Source organism: Daucus carota, chromosome 1, assembly GCF_001625215.2.
Source record: "Daucus carota subsp. sativus chromosome 1, DH1 v3.0, whole genome shotgun sequence".
Classification (NCBI taxonomy): domain Eukaryota; kingdom Viridiplantae; phylum Streptophyta; class Magnoliopsida; order Apiales; family Apiaceae; genus Daucus; species Daucus carota.
The window spans coordinates 22,600,421-22,623,645 of record NC_030381.2 but is presented as its reverse complement, the minus strand read 5'-3'; the positions used below and the strand labels follow the sequence as shown (position 1 = coordinate 22,623,645).

Here is a 23,225-nt window from a genome sequence, read left to right as displayed (position 1 = left end):
GAGACTTACTATAAACAAATATGTCATCAAAGAAAACTAACACACATTTTCTCAAAAGAGGTTTAAACACCTGATTCATCCACTCTTGAAAAGATGTTGGGGCATTAGTAAGACCAAAAGGCACGACCAGAAACTCATAATGTCCAGTATGGGTTTTACATGTTGTCTTATAAACATCCTCACTTTTGACCCTCAGCTGATGGTAACCTGCCCTTAAGTCCAACTTTGAAAAATTTGTAGCCCCTGATAACTCATCTATGAGTTCATCTATAACTGGAATATGATACTTATTCTTAACATTTTGTCCACTTAATGCTATGTAATCCACAAACAATCTCCAAGACCGATCTTTCTTCCCTACCAAGACCACAAGAGAGGCAAATGGACTAGAGCTGGTCTGAATTATACCTCTGTCTAACATCTCTTGAATCAGCCGCTCAATTATATCTCTTTGCTTGATAGGATATCTATAAGGCCTTATATCCACAGGTCCTTCCCCTAGATTTAATGGAATTGGATGATAAAATACACCCCTGTGTGGAGGCAAAGATTTTGATTCCTCAAAAACTTTGTAGTATTTTTGTTTGAGATCTCGAATGTATGGTAGTTCCATACTGTTAATACTCACAGATCCCATCTCCCCGTTGGCAGGATTCTCTTATAGGATATCATTGGCCTTGTCAACCTCAACCAGCTCAGTGAGTTGCAAAAAACTTAAGTGAGTTGTATTCTTTAAAATATTATCACTGTCCACCCCTTTCTAACACCTTTAATTTCTGAGGAGAAACACCAGTTAACCACTCTTTTCCTTTAATAGCAAAGACCATATCCAACTTTGTAAAATCCCACTTAATAGGACCCAAAGTCTTCAACCACTGGATCCCTAGCACCACATCACAACTTTCTAGAGGAATAAGCATCACATATGTGGTAAATCCTTGTTTCTGAAACTGCCATTGAAAAACCTTTGCTCATACTTTGACAAGTTAAATAGTTGCCATATGCCACTGCTATAGCCTGAGGAGGAATATTCTGTATCTTACACCCTAACTTCTTGGCCATATTAAGATCTAGAAAATTATGGGTGCTTCCTGAATCAATCAAGATGTGCAGCACCATTCCATTACACATTCCTCTTACCCTCATTGTATGAAAGCCATGATTTCCAGTTAGAGCATTAACTTAAATCTGTAGTTCAGCCATAAGACCTTCTCCCTCCAATTCTACATCACACAAATCTGGTTCCCAAATCTACAACTGTCCAGGAATTTTAACCGTAAATAATTGTGTTTCCTTAAATTAGCACTTGTGACTCTTATCATAAGGTTGATCACAATAGTAACATAGTCCCTTTGTCATTTTTTCCGCCCTCACCTCTGCTGGAATATGTCTAAATGTTTTAGAAGGTTTCTGGACAAATTTATTTAGATCAGCTAATTTACTGGCAGGTGTAGGTAAGAGAGGTGCTTTAATATTTTCCAAAACAGGTGAACCAGACTTGGTAGACCACAAAGAAGGTTTAATGCCAGTTACTCTCAATGTCTCCTCTTGCAATCTAGCAAACTGAATTGCATCAGCAATACTGGTAGGCTTAAAAATGGCTTGATTGGTAGGTTTCAAACCTCACTCTCATACCACTAATAAAGATGAATGATATTCCATCGTTATTTACTACCTAATCACCAATCTTATGAAGCGATATATCAGACCTTGAGAGAGATAGAAAGAGATGAGAAAGAGAGGGAAAATGTTTGTATCAAAATGAATATTGCATAAAGCTCTGTGATTACAACTGTCCACAGATATAGGCCACACATTTCTAACAAACTTTCCCGCCAAGCACCAGCCAATCAAATTACAAGGAATAAAACTGAGAAACAAATGAAATAAATCCACACATGAAAAGCTACTTGACTTATACTTAATATTCTATAATATTCTATAACTCTATAACACCGTAAACGAACTGAGTCGAAAAGAGTTTTTGCTTATTGAGTTCAAGTCGAGTTTTTGCTTATTGAGTTCAAGTTCGAGTTTGATCGTTAACTTTATTGAACATATTTTGTTGTTCAAACTTGAGTTCAATAAGAATCGACTCGAATTCGAGTTGTTCACGAACATTTCGAGTTGATTCAAATTTGAGTCGAGTAGTTCGCAAAAATTTATGAAAATATCTTTAAATTTTAAATAATATTTAAAATAAATTACAATATTTCTTGAAGATCCAAGTGTACAGATGTTTAGATGTACTTAAATGATTTTGAAAAATATCAAAAATATATATATTTATTGTGAAATTTTAACAGTGAATTAGTAAAACTACTAACACGTCAAACATGTCTTAGTCTTAATTGATATTTTATTTTATTTTTCAAAATATTTCTTGATGATTCAACCGTACAGATTTTAGAAAATCTACTTATTTTAATGATATTCAAAAAATAAAAAGGAAATTTGATGTGAAATTTTAACAAACTAGTGATACTTCAAAAAAGTCTGGTACTAAATTGATGTTTTATATTTCTTAAAAAAAAATTTCTTGATGATCTAAATCATCCGATCATATGAATATTAGGATCTACTGATTTTAATGATGTTACAAATATATCAAAAAATGAAAGATATTTTACATGTGAAATTTTAATAGTCAACTACTAAAATTAATACTATTTTAATCAAGCATGGTATTTTTTTTTCCAAATTATATTTTCATAGATCAAACCGTACAAATGCTAAGATATAATTATTATAATCATATTATAAAAATATCAAAATTGATGTGAAATTTTAATAATCAATTAGTAAATCACTACTAATTCAAACAGGTATGCCCTCAAATTAATTCTATATTTTTCTTTCTATGTTAGAATCACCTTCTCGATTACATAAAATTACATTTCATTACCCTTTTCTTTTACACATTAAAAGTTCAAAATTTCTATGTTAGAATCACCTTCTCGATTACATAAAATTACATTTCATTACCCTTTTCTTTTACACATTAAAAGTTCAAAATTCATATATCTTCCGTTTTAACAAGTCAAGCTCAAATTTAACAAGTCAAGTCGAACATTTATAATACCCTGACTCGATTTGAGTTGGATAATGAACCAATCAAAGTTCAAGCTTGTTTGCAACCAGCTCCACTCATTACAGCTTTACTGTTAAGACTCCACATAATAAAGACGGTTTCTGACTTTCTGCAACAGGCAATTGTCACAATGTAGAAGAATATAACTTCTGCAGCGTACTAAATTAAGCAGTACTACTTTAAAAATCAAATTACATAAACATAAATGCCAAAAATACTCCAATCGGAAGCAATAAAGACATACATCTTGGCTTCCCATAAAAATCAAAAAATTGCATGAGCTCAGCCTCAGTCTCTCCCTTTTCTCGTTTGACATACAAAGAAATTTTCACAGTAAAGCAAAGTAATCACAGTAAGACAGTGGAAAGGAAAAAAATAATATTCTCATATAAGTATACAATGAGGGAAACCTCAGTATTGATTGTAGTATTGCCCGGGCGGTGGGTATCCCATTCCATTTACTGGCGGCATTCCATAAGGCATTGCTGGTGGATAATAACCACCACCATTGATCTTGCTCAAACTTGTCTGACCTTGCATTCCCTCCCTCGCATACTGTTGCCATACCATCTGTTCCTGCACAAGCAGCTGCTGTTTTTTCTCTATTTCAGCCATCTGAACATATGATGGAGGTGGAATGCTTAATGAGGCAGCAAATGGATCTCCACCAACTGTCTGTACAGTTCCATCTGGAGCAGGGAGAGCCAACACAGGTGTTGCACTCTTCCCCATACCAGGCAAAGCCACACTGCTCGAGCTACCTCCACCAAATTGGGCACTGCTCACATGTTGTCTAACAACTCCCTGGTCATACATGCCATTTAAGAGCAATGGATCCATTCCTCCTCCCATCGCCGCTTTTTGGTTCGATAGATTGCTTGCTGTTTCTACCAAGGCCAGCTCCCAGTCAGCCTTGCCACTCTCAGCAGCTGGATTCTGCCAGGCAGAAGTGACCTCTGGTTCACCATTCGAGGGAAATGCTTCCCAATTACCGTTTGTACTCTTATTGTTTGCTGCGGGTCCAGCGAATAATGCCAATGCAAACTTATTCCCCTGATCATCTGGAGTCATTGTGTCCTCTCTCAAATCCACCAAGTCTCCAGTCACTTGTGGCTTTGGAGGTTGAGGGGCCTCCGGCTCGGGTGGGGGAGGAGCGGTGTAAGTCTCCGGAGCGGGCAATGCTTTAATTTCATTCATATCTGGTACTGGCTCCTCTTCCTGGACCACAGGAGCAGGTTCCACTTTCCTCTCTGGTGTTTTCATCGCCTTTGCTCTATCCCTCACAAACTCCTCCAAAGTCTCCAACAACTTTCCGGTAATCATTTGCACTTCAGGATACTCTGATGACCTTGCTACACCTGTGTCCTTGCACCAATTATAAAAACTTACCAGCTCATCAATCTGCTTTGCGGCACTGGTGTAAGCGTCAAATGCCTTCACGCAGTCGTTGTACTCCATATCAAAGAATCGATCAAGCAACACTGCCAAAACCTCGCAGATGTCAGCATAGAGCTTAAAACTCTCTCTGACAATTGGATACAGGGCAACTAAAACCATTCTGTTATTCTTTGCTAAGCCCGTTGGTCTGCATGACAAAAGCCTGTCTAAAAGCCTTTGCAAATGACTCATCTTGCCAAATATCCTCTCCGGGGTCATTTCTCTTAATGGGGTAACAGCCTTTTTTCCAGCTTCACTTTCTCGAACATCCTCAAAAGACCTTGCTCTTCTCATCCCTTGACTCCCATACCCATTAGGTCCCCTAGATTCATAGTTATCATACTCATATCCCCTGTTGTTTGGAGGTGATCTCCACTTCTGAATTTCTCCCCCATTACTACCCCCACTTTGTTTCCTCTCATACACAATCATCTCAAGCCTCTGATCCAGATACATCGCAAAGGTCCTCACAAAAGCAGAATGATCCCAAGAACTTGAATGTGCCTCATCCCTAAAATCAGACATGTTCAACAACCTTGTTCCCTTCCTCGTCGTAAACATAATCTCCTGCTGAAACACAAGGTCCCCACCATTCAACAATCTATGAACCAAAATCAAACTCTTGAGAGCCACAATCCAATCCCGGGTCTTCCCCAACCGCTTAGACAACTTTGCAACACAAACACTAACATAACCCCTGGAATACGAAGTCAGCTGCAAGATCCGTTGAATATACTTCTCATCGGCGGGATCATCATCATGGCTAGTAGCCTTAACAATAGCTACTTCCAACTCGGGTGCCTCATTACTAGCAACCTTAGCTATCCCAATGCTAGTCTGATCCTTCACAGCCCCAATCGCTTTACGAATACTACTAGTACTCATCTTAAATCTACTTCCTCCCTAGAATTCAACAAGATCTACACAAAATAACAATACAAAATCTAGGTCAAACACAATTAACACCATAATTATGTTCAAAAGATCCAATTTTGACAAATACCCAGATCATAAATCAACAAATTAAGCAAGATAAATATGATCTACACCAAAAAGGCCACAATCAAGAATTAAGATCTACAGAAATACTCAATAACAGCAAATCAATAAATACACACAAAGTAGATTGCAGCATTAAGATCTGGGTAATTACAACACAAAATCAATGAAAATAAAACAAGAAAATAGTAGGGGGTACCGTGAAAATGGGGGTTGAGAGTAGAAGGATCTGTTGAGCTGAGATACAAAGCCTTTAAGCTGAGATAAAGTTGATATGTTTGTATATGTCTGTGATCGGGGAAGCTATATATTCTCTCCGGGGTCTTCGAGAAATGAAAACGGAAAGAATGAGAGAGAGAGAGAGAGAGTCAAAGTGTCGGAGGAAGGTGCTTTGTGTATTTTCTGGGTTGCCACAACGCGGCTACTTATATTTAAGTGAAATTATCACGGCGGTGATTCTTCAATAAATAGTTGTGTCTCATGTGCATCTATCCCATTTTACTACCTCCATCCCAAATTAGATGACCTCGTTGACTTTGGGCACGTAACTTTAGGTGCATTGACCGTCTACTTCCGAAATTTATTTTTTTATTTTTTCTTTTATAAATGAAAATTTCATATTTTAATTATTATTTGCAAAAATAAAATTTTAAAAATAAGTCACGTATCTATGCGGTCAATGAACCTTAAATTGTGTGCCCAAAGTCAACGGGGTCATCTAATTTGGGATGGAGGGAGTAACTGATGTTTGACTTTTTAACACATATATATTGATGTGTAAATCCCATTTTAACTGATGTTTGACTTTTTAACACATATATTGAGGTGTAAAAAAATAGTGTCTACACTCAATAAAAATATTTAATTCTTATATCAAATTAAAGTTTGGATTCTAAACTTTTATTTGATATAAATTATATAAAGATTAATTATGTCTACATGTGATTTTTTAACACCTTAAAATACGTGTAAAAAAGTCAAAAGCAGTTAAAATGGGACGGAGGGAGTATGTCTTATATATTTTCTAGTGTTTTACCTGTGCTACGCACTGAATGATTATTTTTATAAAAATAAATAAATTTGTATACTTATATATGTTTTATCATTTATATAAATTTTTACATAATATAGGTATAATTTTTTTAAAAAAAATTATTATTTCTTAAATACTCAGATCAATACCCTCGTATTATATGAAATGAAATAACCATTTTTTTTCAATCAAATATTATATAAGTATCGACTATCGTTTAGAGATAATGAAATGCAATCCCTACTCCCAGTTTCAGACCCAAAATCTGAATTATCACAGTTTCATACTGATTCCTGAATTTGCACCGATGTTGATCTAAATTAATTTATTTTTACAATATTAAATATTAAAAACTAATAAGAGAATAAAAAATGTACATATAAAATTATATTACTGTCAACAATTATGTAATATTAATGTATGAATTTTTTTATAGTATGAGGATAAGGGAGGTAGTAAGAGAATAGGGATGGGAGCGAGGCGAGTATTTTCAGGGCCATAATTTTTTTCAATTTTCCGTATTAAATAAAGTAATGTCAAATTAAGGTCGATCAGGTCGGGTGGATGCATCCCCTGATATCAGTCATTGTTACTATAATATATAATTTAATTAATTTGTACGCAAAAATTCATTTATATTCGCATGATTAGAATTTGTAGCCATATTTTAGAAAATTTGTATACAGTTAACTTATTTATGAAGTCATAGAAATTATTAAATTCAATGGAGCATGCCGTAAAAGTATAACTTTGTAACAAATTTACTTATGTAAATAAGATTTTATGAATTCAAAAAAAATAAATATATTTTATTTTTATATCTATTTTAATAAGCGACATAATTAAAATTTTGTCATAGTAAAATATAAAATCACTGAGATTTCTATATTAGTCATTTGGGTCTGTCAGACAACTGCACAAAACGATCCTCTACGGCTCGCATGGCCAACACAAGGTCCTCGTATGGCCAACACAAGGTTACAGGGCTGTTAATCACGCTCTGGTCATGCAGTCATGGTTCATCCACCAGACTTGGTGACCTGCCTCCTTAGAAATCAAGGGTGCAGAGGTATGAGCCTATAGAACAGATCCTGTTCAAGTAAGGTTGTTCTATATTGATCATTTTGGATGCTAACTTGTGTTTATTTTATATTATTTCTCTCATTATAATTATAAATTTACACTTATACAAATGATGTTTATATTAGATAAGTATGAATTCAATTTTATGAAATAAAAAATAGTTAATTTTATATCATATAATACTCAAAAGATCATGTATTTCACGTAATACATGTTAATATTTTAACCACCACAACAAATTAGAAATATCGTTTAGTCATATAAAAATTTATGGGTGGACTCGTATAAAATTATATTAATTTTAACAATTATGTAATATATATGTATAATGTTTTTATAATATATATATGAGAATTGGGGAGCGAGTTAGAGAATGGGGACGCGAGCGAGCGAGTAATTTCAAGGTCGTAATGTTTTTCAATTTCACCTACTGAATAAAGTAATGTTGGGTTAAGGTCGATCGCATAGGGTGGATGCATGCCCTAATATCAGTCATTATTATTTAAATTATATATTTTAGTTAATTGGTATGCATATTCATGTCATCTGCATAATTGTCTTTGTAGTCATATTTCAGAAAATTTGTACGCACTTAACTTATTATAAAATAATATAAATTATTAAATTCAATCGAGCATGCCGTAAAAGTGTAAATCTGTAAAAATTCACTTATGTCAATAAAATTTTATGGATTTAATGAAAATTTTGTCTTAGTAAATTATAAAATCACTGTGAGATTTATGAAAACCGGTCATTTTGGATGCTAACTTGTGTTTATTTTTTATTATTTCTCACATTATAATTATATATTTATAGTTATATATATGATGTTTCTATTAGCCGAGTATGAATTTAATTTTATAAAATTGTAAATATTTAGTTTTATATCATATATTACTCGAAAGACCATGCACGTCATGTAATATATGTTAATATTTTATCGACCACAACAGAAGGAAACCATCTTTTTTTGCCATCAAGTAAATAAAAAGCTCGTTCTAATCTGTAGTGTGTGGAGACTCGTATAATTTTAATATTTTTTATCAAATTGATCTAAAAATATAAATATTGATTAGTTATATAAAAAATCTCGGGATAGACTCTGATTTGTTCTAACATTATCTAAAGTTAACGAATGAATATAATTGGCCTAAAATAAGGAATGATATTTGATTGGTACTAAATTAATTCCTCTTTTTTTATTGGTTAACATCCTAAAATAATTTATTTTTTCTTAAATTGAATTGAATTAAATTAAATTACTTAAAGTAAATTTCCAATTCTATTATTATCTAATTAGATTATTTTTAATTAGATAATGCAAAGGAGTCTAATTGGTTGAGTTATAATCAGATAATGAAAAGGAGTTGATTAATTATATAATAAAAAATTGTATTGATTAACTTGTATTTGGTTAATATTTTAAATAAAATTTAATAGAATAAAAATTGGATAATGAATATTATTAGTGCTAAAATAATTTTTGTTTTCTGATTGGTTAACTACATAAGGTGGTTGGAGAATGAATATGATTGCTTTAGTTTTAGGAATGACTTCTGGTCCCAAATTTTGACAGAATAAATATGATTGGTCTAAAATTCAGTTGTTACATCTAAATATGATTTAAAAAAAATTAGTTTCGAAAAAACTAATATAACTCGTGTAAAATTTACATGTCAAAAAATTTGCATGGTTGGTTTAAAATTCTGGTGCTAAAACAGAAATTCAAAGAATGAATATGATTAGTATAAAATTTCGTTATACTACCTAAATTTTTGTGTGATTTTATTGCATGATTGATTTATAGTTTTAGTTTTTTATTGATCGGTGTTTTGGTGAATCTTGATTTTAGATTTTAATATTTAGGACTTTTTCGTAGTATGAAGATAGAACTTTGGTCGAGCAGTGGTTTGGAAAGCCTAAAGAAAAGAAAAATTGCCAATTGATGCTTCAAAAATTGTATTGATTAATTTATAATTAATTTATATATGGTTAATATTTTGATTAAAATTTAATAAAAAAGTTAAAGAAATAATATTATTGGTCTAAAATTTAAAAGTTGTTTTTGATTGGTCCTAAAATATTTTTCATTGATTGATTAACTGAAGACCTTTGTTAAAATTTAATAGAAAGATAGTTGGAGAAGTTGTATAATTGTTCTAAAATTTAGGAGTGGCTTTTTTCAGATTGGTTAACTGGAGACCCTACTTAAAATTTAATTAAAGGAAAGTTGGAGGAGGAATAATTATTGGTCTAAAATTTAGGAGTGATTTCTGATTGGTGCTAAAATAATTCCTTTTTTTATTGGTTAACTGAGTCCCTGGTTAAAATTTAATAGAAGGAAAGTTGGAGGAAGAATATCATTGGTCTAAAATTTAGGAATGGATTCTGATTGGTCCTAAAATAATTTCTCTTTTTTGATTGGTTAACTGGAGACTATGGTAGACTCAGGTATTATAATATAGGATTTTTAATATTTATTATTATTATATAGACCAACATTACAGGGAGGTACTCCGAGTTACATAGTACACAATCATCACTTTTATTATAAATTCTATCATAGAATACATATAAAATGTGATTCTAATATTAAATAGTATAACATATATCTATTTTAATTAATTTAACACTTAAAATTTGATGGAAATAAGTATATATTCGAAACTGATTCTACAACAGAATAATTCTGGATGATTATTATTCTGTTATGGAAACATGTTGAGATATTGCATAATTTAGATGATTTTTGGAATAAAAAAATTGTATAACTTCGTTTTCAGTTTAATATTCAAAATTTGTAATTATATTCCATAAAATAAATATGATAAAATATATATTATGTATATATTTATAATGGTGTGCTACGTAACTCCATACTTTTTTCCATCAAATTTTAAGTGTTAAATTACTTAAAATAGATATATGTTATAATATTCTATATTAGAATCATATTTTATATGTATTCTACGATAGAATTTACAATAAAAGTGATTATTTACAATGGTGTACTATGTAACTCCATTAAGTAGTACCTCACTGGAATGTTGGCCTATATATTCTAGTTATGTTATACTATTTTTTAGCACTAAACACTCAACTATTTACTTGTTTAGAAAACTACCACTAAATTATAAATCCTTTCTTTTATTATAATAACTAGGTACTTTTGCCCGCTCTTCGCGTGCTCTTAGAAGATTTTTTTAAATTGTTTTAAATTTGCTGGTCATATATTTTTATATCGTTTTTGTGCTATAGTCTTATAGTTTTAATTTTTTTTTCTAATCAAATATATATATATATATATATATATATATATATATATATATATATATATAGGCTCATGATCAAATAGAAACCACTCTTAAAATAAAAACTAGAAACCAGTTTCCCTACCACAATTTATAACTACGGGTATCACTAATTTATACTGCACTAATCACTGTTTTTATACAGTATGTAAACAGCGATTTTTATTATTAAAATTGAGAAAATCTACTTATCTAAATTATTGATAATCGATTATAGATGATTAATTTCATCCGTAGGAAGGTTCTTGGAGGTAGGAAGCCGCAAGAAGAGTTGTATGATGATGGTAAGTAGTCGTTAGTTTTGTAAGTTATGATGGAAAGTGTATGTGACTATTAGTGATGATAGACAATGGTGGCAAGTCATAGAAACGTTTGGTAATAGTGGTAAGAGGTCCATTATTACGATTTGGGTGAAGATGATGATCATATACGTTGCATATATGTGTGTATATATATTTATATTCGCGAGATATGCTATATATAAATTAGTGATATGTTATGTGCAAATTAGTGATTTTTGTAGTTAAAAATAGTGATAAAAAACTGTCCAGAAACTGGTTTTTAGTTTTTTAGGTTAATTTGGTTTCCATTGGAGTAGGACTCTCTCTCTCTCTCTCTCTCTCTCTCTCTATATATATATATATATATATATATATATATATATATATATATATATATATAGGGCATTGCTCAAAACAGAACACCCTTAAAAAAAGAACAAAGAAGAACACTTTGGAATCAAACATAGAATCTCATATAAAACTTGAATTAAATTCTAACTTTAAGCTAATTAACCATTTATTATGAAAAATAATAGTATCTAGCATGTTTAACAACAATTATGGATTAACAAATAACATGATTCTATGTGATATTAATCATGTAAAGAATATATACATGATTCTATTCTGGATTCTGTTTTGGATTCTGTTCTGGATTCTATAATATTTCATATTAATAATTTGGATAGATTTGGATGTTAGATTTCATATATTAAGTTTAGTTACTGCTTAACTATGTAATTATAATCATAACAAATCATTTTTTCAGAATGAAAAAGTGTTATGATAGTGTTCTGTGTTGTTCTTTTTTTAAAGTGTTCTATGTGGAGTGCAACCCATATATATATATATATATATAAGAAGAAAGTTCTATGGAGACTGGACTATTTGGAGACTGTAGAGACCTAAACCTGGCCATCCAATCATTAAACATCCAACGGCTGCATATATTTTGTCCTGCACGTTTGTTTTCTCTCCCTATCCTGTCCTGCACTTCTAAATCGATGAACAAGAAGCAGTACTTCTAAATCTTGCATAACATAAAATAATAATTCCATAATATTGGTGTTCAATCACCGAAATCCTAACAAATAAAAATAATAATTGCATACAAAACAAAGATGTAGTTGGACACTGCTATGATTGGCACTGAACTCATTGTCATTGTCCTGCAAAGAATTGAATTTGTTGCAAGACAAAATAACACTTAGATATATCACAAATATGCAGGACAAATTATTAATATTACATTACTAGAAATGCAGGACAAGAATAGTGTAAATTACAAACATAGTTTTGAATTAAAACTAAAAACAAGAAATGCAAGGCAAGAATATTAATAATACATTACTAGAAATGCAGGACAAAGAATATTTAATCATGTCCATTAATTGCCATATTATTTAACGGTAGATCTTGTAGTCTCTAGTGACTCCAAAATTTTTGGTCTCCATTGAGCCCAACTCTCTCTCTCTCTCTCTCTCTCTCTCTCTCTCTCTATATATATATATATATATATATATATATATATATATATGTTATTTTACACCAACTATAAGAAAGATTTTAGAAGGGGGGGGTTGAATACAATCTTTTACAAAAATAAAAGATTTAAGAACAAACACTTTAAAACAATAAACAGAAAACACCAGGTATTAAAAATACGGGTGGATTGAATGATCCACCCGTGAGATTTTATATTGAAGATCTGTGGATTGATTACAATTCGCACAGCTGCAGGTTCATCACTTGAATAGTTTCTAACTCTCAGATATTCTCTCAAGTTTTTCGAACAAGTTCAACTGATGCTACTAACTTGGTTATATACTCCAAGTTTTACAAAGCTTTTAACTAGAATACAAATTGCACTCTAATCTAAAACAATGTTGCACATCTTTGTCTTATGCATGCTTTCTGAGATGTCTTCATCTTTGACCATCATCTTGATTTGATCCAGTTTGCATTGTATGAGATAAGAATGTTTCTGCTTCTTCTTTATTTTCCTAATCAGGCTTCCATGTCTATTTTAGTGTAATTCGATCCATGTGATTTTTCAGACTTAAACTCTAGTCACTTTCAACTGCTCTTTGCTTCATCAGTTGAAAGTTCTGGTTACTTTCAACTGCTTTTGACTTCATCAGTTGAGAGTTCTTTCATCAGTTGAACGAATTATAGACTTCATCAGTTGAATGCTATTCCAGTCTCATCAGTTGAATTCCTTAGCATCATCAGTTGAATGCTTTGTCTTCAGTTGAATGTTTGGTTTTCATCAGTTGAAACATGACCCAGTCTTGATCAGTTGAATAGTTACATCTCATCAGTTGAATAGCCTTCACTTAAATAAAATTACATGGCATTGGATATTTACAATTAGCCATCCTATTCTACCCATCCGTTAATAATTCACAAAGACAAGAAGTATAACAATTACAACTGAAATTTGATAAAGATTCTAAATAAAACATGCTACAAAATGTTTATGTTATCATCAAAAATTATTGATTCCTAACAATCTCCCCCAATTTATGACTGGAGAAGATGCAGACATAAATTTTACACTTGATGATAACAAAACATAAATAAAATAAAATGCAGAATTTAAATACAAGAGTTGGAAAAATTTACAGATGATTATGCTCCTCTAGACTGAGCAGATTACTTGTTCCTAGAAGATCTTCTTCTTCTGGACTTAAGTTTTTCTTCAAGAATATCAATCGGTTTCTGAAAAATCCTGTAGAACCATTCTTCATCACTGTCCAATCTGTTAAGCTTGGATTGGAGAGTCTTCAGAGTGTTCAAGCTAGCAACCTTGACTTGATCTTTAGGTCTGAAAAATCTCCTAACACCTTGACTGTCCCTAAACTCCATTATTGGAGTTGGTTCATGGTGAATTTTCTTTCCATTGTAGGGGATTTTCAGCCTTCTTTGTAGACTAGCATCTGAGGACCATTCCTTCCTGATTTCAAGGATTCTCTCCAATACCATCTGCTTGGCAGGTGGTGTAAATCCTCCTGTCCTCTTCATGGAAGCATAAATCTTGGTTAGAGAACTGAATCCTTCAGAACTCAGAACCATGTGAAGAGGCCAGGTGACATCACCTTTGCTTTTGTATGAGAATACCAGTCTTTCAAGAAGCTTGGAAGTTGCTTCTATTCCTCTGACTTCTTGAAGATCATCTAACTCCAGCTCTAACTCAGAAATTTGTTCAATGTTGGCAATGACAAGATAGTCATCTGGATTTTCAGGTTCTTCTGGAGGTTTTGGAGGGTTAGTCATTTTCTTAGCCACAGACTTCACTTTCTTCTTTGGTTTTGGAGTTTCTTGAACAAGGAAGGCTGGGATTGGAATATTGTCAAGATCAATTGGCTCCTCATTTGGCATTATTGGCTCATCATGAAAGTTGACATCTGGATGCATCACTGTGGTGTCTTTGATTGGAGAAGAAGGTTTTGAGATAGGTACAGACTTTTCAGGCACTTCTTCTCTTCTCTTGGCAGCCTCAGGCATCTTTGATCTAGACTTGACCCTCTATTTCTTTGGAGAATTTTCAAGAGCCAATCTATTATCACTTTGTAGTTCAGCTGCCAACTCCTCTTCAAGCTCAATAGCATATCTTTCATCAACCTCTATTTCTTGATTCAAAGAGAGTTGAGACTCATACTCTTTTCTTTCACAGTCTCTGGCCACCTCTTCAGCTTTTGCAAATGAGTAGTGAGGATGGCCAGTTCCAATAAACAGCTTTTGGCCTTCTCTGTAGATGATGGCAAGATGTGATATCAGAGCCATATCTGAAGAATCTTTGTAGCTCTTAATTTCTTGGCCCAAAAGCTTATACTCATTCTTGTCAGGCCTGGCTGGTGGAAAATAGATTGAACTTGAGTCTTTTCCAGGCCTAGAATAACCACAACTATTTGGAAATAGGGTGGCTTTGAATTCATTCACAAATGATGGCTCACTCTTTTCTTTCTTTGAAGGCATAACAATTTCAGGTGTGATTACCCTGAGAATTGTAGTTGTTGTGGGAAAAGAGGTTGGAACTGCAGATGTAGATTGTGAATTTGAAGTTGCAGAAGCTTTCTTATCCAGCAGAGCCAATCTATTTTCTATGGAGTCCAAAGCTGCATGTCTTTCAGGCCTCTTCTGTTGTTTAGCAGTATGAAAGGGAGGAGGAATTCTGCTTACCAACTCTGCAGGAGAAGGCAAGGGTTCTTTCTCCCCCTTTTTGTTAGCATCAAGTGCATCAGAAGGACTGGAAGAGAAATGCCAGATGCCAAAAGAAGATGTTGGAGAAGTCCAGTTTGCACCCTTTGGTGTTGGAGCATCTCTTCCATTCTTGAGTTTAAAACTTGAACATTTTCTTCCAGAGCTGTCACTTGCTTTTCCAATTGAGCTTGCTTCTTTTCAGATGTAGACAATGTAGTTTTGACTTGAGTAGTGAACTTCTCATCAATCTGGTTAGATAAGTCTGTTTTAACTGATGTGATGAGAGAGTTGAGATGTTCAGCTTCTTTCTGGAAATGGAGAGACTGATACTTGTGCAGTCTGAGATTTTCAAGGGCTTGACTGGCAAAAGTAGCGGTAATGGATGGAGAAGAAGAAGAGCTCCCAGCTTGTGGATGGAGAAGAGATGTGGCTTGCCTTTGCAACTCAAGACTGACTGCAGTTGCATTGGCAGATTGAATGGAGAGCCAAGATGGAAGAGAGACTGTAGGCTCTTCACCAAGAGAATCCTCAAGAGCTTCATTGAGGTCTTCATCACTATCATCATAATGGAAATCATCACCAGCATTGGCAGGTAGAGTTGCAAGTGCCTCATTTGCTCTAAGCATGGATGATGTAGTGTGAATGAGATTTAAACTCCTCTCAGTTGCTTGATTGTCCATCCTTGCAAAAGCTTGAACAGCAGACATTCCATGAGTAAAAGTCTCAGGGTCTAGTGGCACACTATCCAATAAGGATCTATATTCAGCTTGATAAGCTTGCTCACTAAACCCTCATTGACACCTGCATTTCTCCCAATTTCTCTCTGTTCTTGCATGAAGGGCTCCCCTTGGCTCACCACACTCCTTACCTCTCCCTCACTTACCCTTTCTAAAGGGCCACTCATCTCCCCTCCCTTTTCCTGGCTAGAAGAAATTGCCAGACTCTCCACTCCCTCTCCTTTTGCCAGCACCCAAGGCTGCCTCTCCACTCCTGAGCTCACATCACTCAATCCTAATAGTGTTTGTGCTACCATGTGATCAACTGCTGTAGAGAAAGGCAGATTTGTTGAAGTAGCAGCAGTTGTCAACTGATGAGGGACATCAGTTGAAACATGAGTAGTAGATGCTTTCAACTGATGAAGGCTGTCAAGCACATCAGTTGAAGGACAAACACTAGTCAACTAATGAAGGAGATCAGTTGAAGATGAGGAAGAAAAAGGCAGAGAAGCTGTGACAGTTGAGTCTGTGGTGATTGATTTTAAATGTAAATCCACAGAACACATTGTCACAGTGGAAGAAATTGGGTGAGAAAGATCCAACAAATCATCAAAATGATGATGATCAATCTCAGAGAGGGGCTTCTCCATGAAATCCAAAGATGGAGAATTTACAAGTGTGGTGTGGATTAATTCCACATCCACAGAAGAGGCGGGGGAATGTGTTTGAGCTGTAGATATAGTGAGGTCATGAATGTGCAAGATAGGTTGAGAAGAAGAAGGGGGCTGTGACTCCACATTTATTGGAGTCACATCAAGCTGACTTTGAGAAGTTACAGGCATGAAATCCGGAATGGATGCCTGTGTGTGTGCAGAGTGCTTTGCCTTCTCACCATTGAGCTTCTTTCTCCCATAGGCTTTTATAGGTGAAGAAGTAGTGTCCCTCCCCCTCTTTTGCTGTGTCCTTGGATGGGGACTATTTTCAATAGCAACATCTTTTTGGGAGGATGCTGCTAGGGATGAGGTAGTCCTTTTTAAGCTCTGCAGTCTTTTGGGAGACTGCAGAGTGGATGGGCTGGTTATCACTCATCTCTCCAGCCTTATCCTTAGGGTTTCTTTGATTTTCACCATTTCCCTCTGTTAGGTCCAGATATGATTGTAGAAGGGGGGGGGGGGGGTTGAAAACAATCGTTACAAATAATCGCGGAAGTGAATCTGATTGAATATAACTAGTTAATCAGATTATGATTAATTAATATAACAATGTTTGAAGTCGTTATATAATTAATATGGTTCAGTTTTAATGTCCACTAAAGTTCGTAGAATAAATTCGACAGGGTATATTCTAGATTTAGTGATTAAAACAACCGGGTTATCAAAGCACAGAAAACTGTGGATATAACGATCAAGCAAGTTACGAACAACTTGAAAGCTTTACAAATGCTTTGAATATCAAAGTGATGAACACTTTCTAATGAAGAAACTAAGCCATATTTATAGGCAAATCTTTGTACATGAAAGACAATCACTAGACAAGAAAATTACAAAGAGGGTATGACAATCTAGGCTTGGGCAAGACAAATCAAGGCAAGGAAAGACAATCACAGATTGTCTACCAAGCTTTAACCAAGTCAGAAAGACAATTAGAAGGGAAGGTATGACAATCTCATTGACAGAAAGACAAACACTACAATCGGCAAGACAATTGAGGATTGTCTTGCACACCTTCAAGCATTCGGCAAGACAAGACAAACGGATTGTCTTGCTGGAAGTGTGACCCTCGGCAAGACAAGACAACAGGATTGTCTTGCTGGATGTGTGACTCTCGGCAAGACAAGACAACAGGATTGTCTTGCTGCCACACTAAGTCCTTCGGCAAGACAATTCAGTTGAATTGTCTTGCACACCATTGAAACACACGGCAAGACAAGACAATTGAATTGTCTTGCGCACTAACTTCACCCCAAGTGGGCAGATCGGTAAGACAATCACTGATTGTCTTGCTGGGCTTGTTTTGGTGATAAAGAATGTAATATTGTAGAATATATAAAATAGAAAATTATTCACTTAATTAAGTTAATCATATAAATTCATAAATTAAATTAATTCGAGAGTGAATTAATTTAATAAATAAATTACATAATTAATATATGTAACGTCTGTAATATTTGACTTATATATATATTACAGTATTTCATTTTGGTGATATATTAAATATCGTGTTTTAATTGCCAAACTATGTGAATTTGACTCGTTTATCGTTACATGACTTTCGTATGTCGTTAAAATGTAGTTATATGACTTTTGGTGAATAATTCTCGCTACGCGATTAAATAATGTTACTAGTTGCGACGGTTTTGACTATATAGTAATAAATGTGATCGTTGTCGCTACCCGATTAAAATATAATAGAGATATATGCGATTAAGTGATATTTGATAAATTGCGAGTAGCCGATAAGCTTTAACTTGTAAAATAGCGTTTGGTGTATATATTTTTCTCGATATTTTACGTGTATTATATTCGTGTTTTATATTTATGTGAAATGTGACTATTAGAGCTCTACTTGTAATATTTCTTTTAAAATTCATTTCTTGTCCAAAATTTGTGAAAACTATTTTATTAAACTTCTAAAATCCCATATTATTTGTGATATTAGTTTCATGATTTATAGATTTGTACTTTATTTATTAAAACTCTTTCTTTTAATACTCTTTTAATCACATTTTTATTAATTAGCAAATGACTAGTGTGACCTTGCATGCAACTTTAACTAGTATTATGACCAAGGGTAAGACCGTACAAACACCTCACTTGACCATATAAGTTACCAATAAGCCCTTGCATGCAAATTCACCAATACTTGCCAAAAGGATAGTCTTGTAATCTCTCAAATCCACTCACACTTTTTGGTCAAGTCAAGCTACTAAAAACAAACTACTCCTCTCCTTTCCCCACACCCACACTCATCAAACCCTCTCCACTCTCCTCTCTTCTCTCCCTCTCTCTCCATTCGGCCGAAGCACACCCCTCCCCCATCTTCACCATTTTTTTTTGAGATTTTAAGCTTTGCAAGCCAAGTTCTTCCCAACTCAAGCTTGATACTTCAAATCCTAGGTGAGATCTTACTTGCATGTGTCATTTGGAACCGGAATGGGGCTTTGGTTCTTATGGACTTAGAGTCACCATTTCAGGGGTTCCTAGAGGATGAGCTTGATGTGATTTTGGTGGAGTTTATACCTCCATTTGGCCGAAATGCACTTGCTTCATCACCTTCGGCAATGACCCTCACGGGAGCCAAAGGAAATGGGTTGTTTTCATGACCTTAAATTCGAAATGTATGATGTTTTGTATGTGTTTCAAGTGATTTTGATCTTCTACTATGAGTATGTTAAGTGTTAGAGCTTGCATGTTGAGATTTGCTTAAGTCATATGAATATTATAGTGGTACCATGACCCCTACATTCGAATGGATGCCATTTGTGGTAACTTGGAGTTTTTGTGTGATTTTGATTAATGCATGCCATGATTCTTGTGGGATATGGTTAGTTCTTAACATATATGATAGTTTAAAATGATGAATAATAGTTATTTGTGAGAATTACCATGTGTTATGTTCGAATTTATGCATATATATATGCCCCTGAAATTCTGCTCTGTTTTACCTCTATATATGCCTCGGTTTTGTGCTCTTGGATGGTTAAATTTTGTAATATCTTGCCTTGTGTGACTAGTCAGTAGGTGTATGTATATTGTAGAATAGGATTGTGGCTTGGTTTGTTGGTTTGAGGAGTTATGGAGGGTGTTAAGGTGGAAGGAGACACACACACACACCATGGCAGATTTTTGCACCCTAGAAACCATGAGAAATAGATGTGTCATGCTTAGGCCCTCATAGGCCCAAGTCTCCTGGAGTTAGGACTTGATGTATACAAGTCTCCAGTAGCCATAAAAGTCATAAAAACCATCATTTACATAGATGCACACACACATCTTTGAGTATAGGGCAGAACAGGGCACTTTAGGATTTATTTGTATCCTTGAGTGGTTAACACCTTGTCAATGATGAGGCCCTCATGGGGCCTTGATTTAGATGAGCTTAGGAAAGTATTAGGAAGATATTTGAGTCATTGGATTGGTGTAGTGAGTGATTTTAGTGAGTCTCTAGTTGGTAAGTTCATGGCAGTCCCCACAGCAGAGCAGGGTGCTCTTTGCCAACTTTGTTTAGAGGCCCAAGGAGGCCTGAGCAAGGCCTCAGTGTCATTCCAAGTGCACAACTTAGATTTATGTCTTAGGTACCCAGAGGAATCACAATTTCACCAAGGCACATAGTGGAAACACTTGTTTTTGCCAAAACCCCCAAGAGGTGCCAAACTGCCAAGGCAGAATGGGCACTTTGGTACACTAGTTTTTAAGGACCTATATAGGCAAGGCCTTTGAGTCACACCACTTCATAATATTAGTTTAAGATTGTGTCAACCTTTAGAAATTGGTTTGGAGTCAATACCTTAAGTGGAGATGCCTCATTTCCACTAAGGGACACAAGTGTCACACATGGAGTTATACTTTAGAGTTCACTTAAGATGCATTGCATTTGAGTGTGTCATCAGTGAGGCCATGACCTCATATTGAGTCCATGAGTTAGTTTTAAGTCATATTAGATAGTGCAAGTTAGTTTAAGTCAATTCACTTAGTGTAGATGCATTATTTTTACCAAGGCACCCAAGTGTCGCCAAGGTAAGCATACTAGTGAGTCACTTAGGTTGCACTTCACTTGTAAGTATTGGGTAGTGGGGCACAAGTGTGCCTTACTATTAATTGGTTAAGTTTAAGTCAGTAGAGTATAATTAGGAGGTATTGGTCTTAGACCTTATGTGCTACTTGATTAAATGCTTAATTGACTTAGGAATAATTAGAGATTATTAAGTGATATAAGTTAAGTAACTAAGTGCCATGCTTTACTTGTTATGTGCATTACTTGATGATTATGTTACTTGTTTTAATTAAGTTTAAGTGTATAATTATTATATATGTATATATATTTATTTATTTATATATGTATATACATTTATACGTGAAGGGGTAGTTAGTGACGAGGATACTATTAATTATAGGTGCAAGTAGGAGGCCAGGCAAGGAACCCCTAGAAGCATCTATACAGGAGTTCAGTAAGCTTTATCCAGGCAAGTGAAACTCTTCCTTTATACTTGCTTTATAATTGTATACCCTGTGAACGTTGAATTACTGTTATTTAGGGTTGAATTACCTTATTACCCCTCATGATCATCACTTTGGATTCCAATAATACCCTTAACACTTGAATTACCTTTTTCATATATTATTACCTTTCAACCACATGATTATACTCCAATAGTCCCTTGATGAATAATGAGAACTTGATACCCCACATTAACCTGAATTATCTCTTTTGGAACCCTGATCTTAATAACATTTCCTATTTTAGAAAGATCACTTGTATTTTTGAAAACACCCTTGCTTATAACTTGTCTTTGATCAAGACCCCTTTTTGAAAATGATTTGATTTGAAATGACCTTAAAAAGGAATTGGATAATAATTTTATATTAAGACTGAGGCGCCAGTCAATTATTGCAGCATCAGTAGCGGGGAGCCTGATGTCTGTTTATGGCCAATGTGTGCCGAGGATCCTCCCTGGTTGAATCACTTTATGTGGTTCGGAGCTTGGTGTGGGCTGATCACCCCTCAATGCTCGTAGCGCTGTGTGTTTCCAATTCCAATAAATTGATATCCCACATTGCACCTTTACTTGTGTATACCTTGTGATATCTCTTGTTGCTTTTGCACTTGTTATTTTGCATATTGTGAATTGTCTTATATACTGCTTTCACTTGCTGAGCTTTTTGCTCATATATATATTGTTGTTGTTATAACCCTTCAGTGAAACCCGAGAATGGCCCGATTCAAGCAGACCGCACGTAAATCCACCTCAGGCAACGGGATTGCTTACCGCCGTATGATGGAGCAGGTTGGGAACTCGTAGTTCCCTAGTTAATTTCTTTTAAACTTTTGGGATTTAAAACTTGTAGTAATGACTTAGTCTTAATTTGGATTCTTTTTGGGTTGTAATAACTTTAGATGTTGTTCATACTCATTCCTGGTGATTCCGGGATTGTGGATTAGACTTGTAGATTAATCTTTATAACTCTGTAGTTTAATTATATATATCGATATGCATGCTTTAGTCGGTTATTTAAGTTGGGTCCGTCACAGTTGGTATCAGAGCGACAGGTTTGAGTCACTGAACAACATAGGATAAATGAATATAAGATAGGATTTAGAGGTTAAGATGAACTTAGATCATGTGGGACTTGGGGCGTTAGAATCTTTTAAGTTTTCTCACCCTTTTGACTATAACCGCGTATATATATATATATATATAACTGTTGGCAGGCATCGTCATCTTCTAGTCCCGGATTCCCGACTACTGTTCCGTTCCCGCTTTACGAGCAGATGGTGAGGCTTACTGACCGACTCGAGGGCCAGAACACGATTCTCCAGCATCGGATTGACCAGCTGTACCGTGAGGACTTTGATGATGAGGGCAACCGTCCCCGTTTGATTGCTAGGGTCGAGGAGATCATTCGCATGGCCGAGGACCGTTTGGCAGCTATTCCACCCTACCGCGAGCGTGAGAGCCGTATCACGTTGACCGCCATTACTGACGAGCTCCGCCGTGTGATTAGCAGTCTCCGTGAGCCAGTCCATCAGCTTCACCAGCATCATCACCATCCCCCTAGACTATTCCTTAGTCTATTTTATTTCCGTTATCATGTTATCCGTACTTTGACTTTCCATTTCGTACTTGTACCCCCGGATTGTTTCGGGAAGACTTTTATTTGCACTTTATTTCCGTTCGTACTGTTCCGTACTTATCATTTGAACTAATGTTTAATCTCGCACTTTGACTATTTATCTCATTTTGTCATTTCACGTGTACCATGCTTAGATAGAAATTGTCATGTTAAACCTTTAGAACTAGATCATGCTTAAACTTTTCCAATATACCATGATATGACTTTGATCGAATAATTG

General features: G+C 34.6%; 1 protein-coding gene and 1 non-coding gene across 2 annotated transcripts; both read right to left on the bottom strand.

Moving 5' to 3' along the window:
- Positions 1-3,317: 3,317 nt before the first annotated feature.
- LOC108204836 (putative clathrin assembly protein At2g25430) lies at positions 3,318-5,964 on the bottom strand. Its single transcript, XM_017374472.2, has 2 exons — positions 5,727-5,964; positions 3,318-5,448 (listed from the first exon to the last, which is right to left on the bottom strand). The coding sequence occupies exon 2, from the start codon at positions 5,411-5,413 to the stop codon at positions 3,503-3,505; it is 1,911 nt and encodes a 636-aa protein (XP_017229961.1). The 5' UTR covers positions 5,414-5,448; positions 5,727-5,964; the 3' UTR covers positions 3,318-3,502.
- A 1,495-nt stretch (positions 5,965-7,459) lies between these two features.
- Positions 7,460-7,669, bottom strand: LOC135149996 (small nucleolar RNA U3). Its single transcript, XR_010288351.1, has one exon. It is a non-coding gene; the product is annotated as a small nucleolar RNA U3 (small nucleolar RNA).
- Positions 7,670-23,225: the final 15,556 nt, after the last annotated feature.

Bases quoted from the DNA above. Each gene is read 5' to 3' on its own strand.
- LOC108204836 (XM_017374472.2), bottom strand. From the start codon at position 5,413: ATGAGTACTAGTAGTATTCGTAAAGCGATTGGGGCTGTGAAGGATCAG.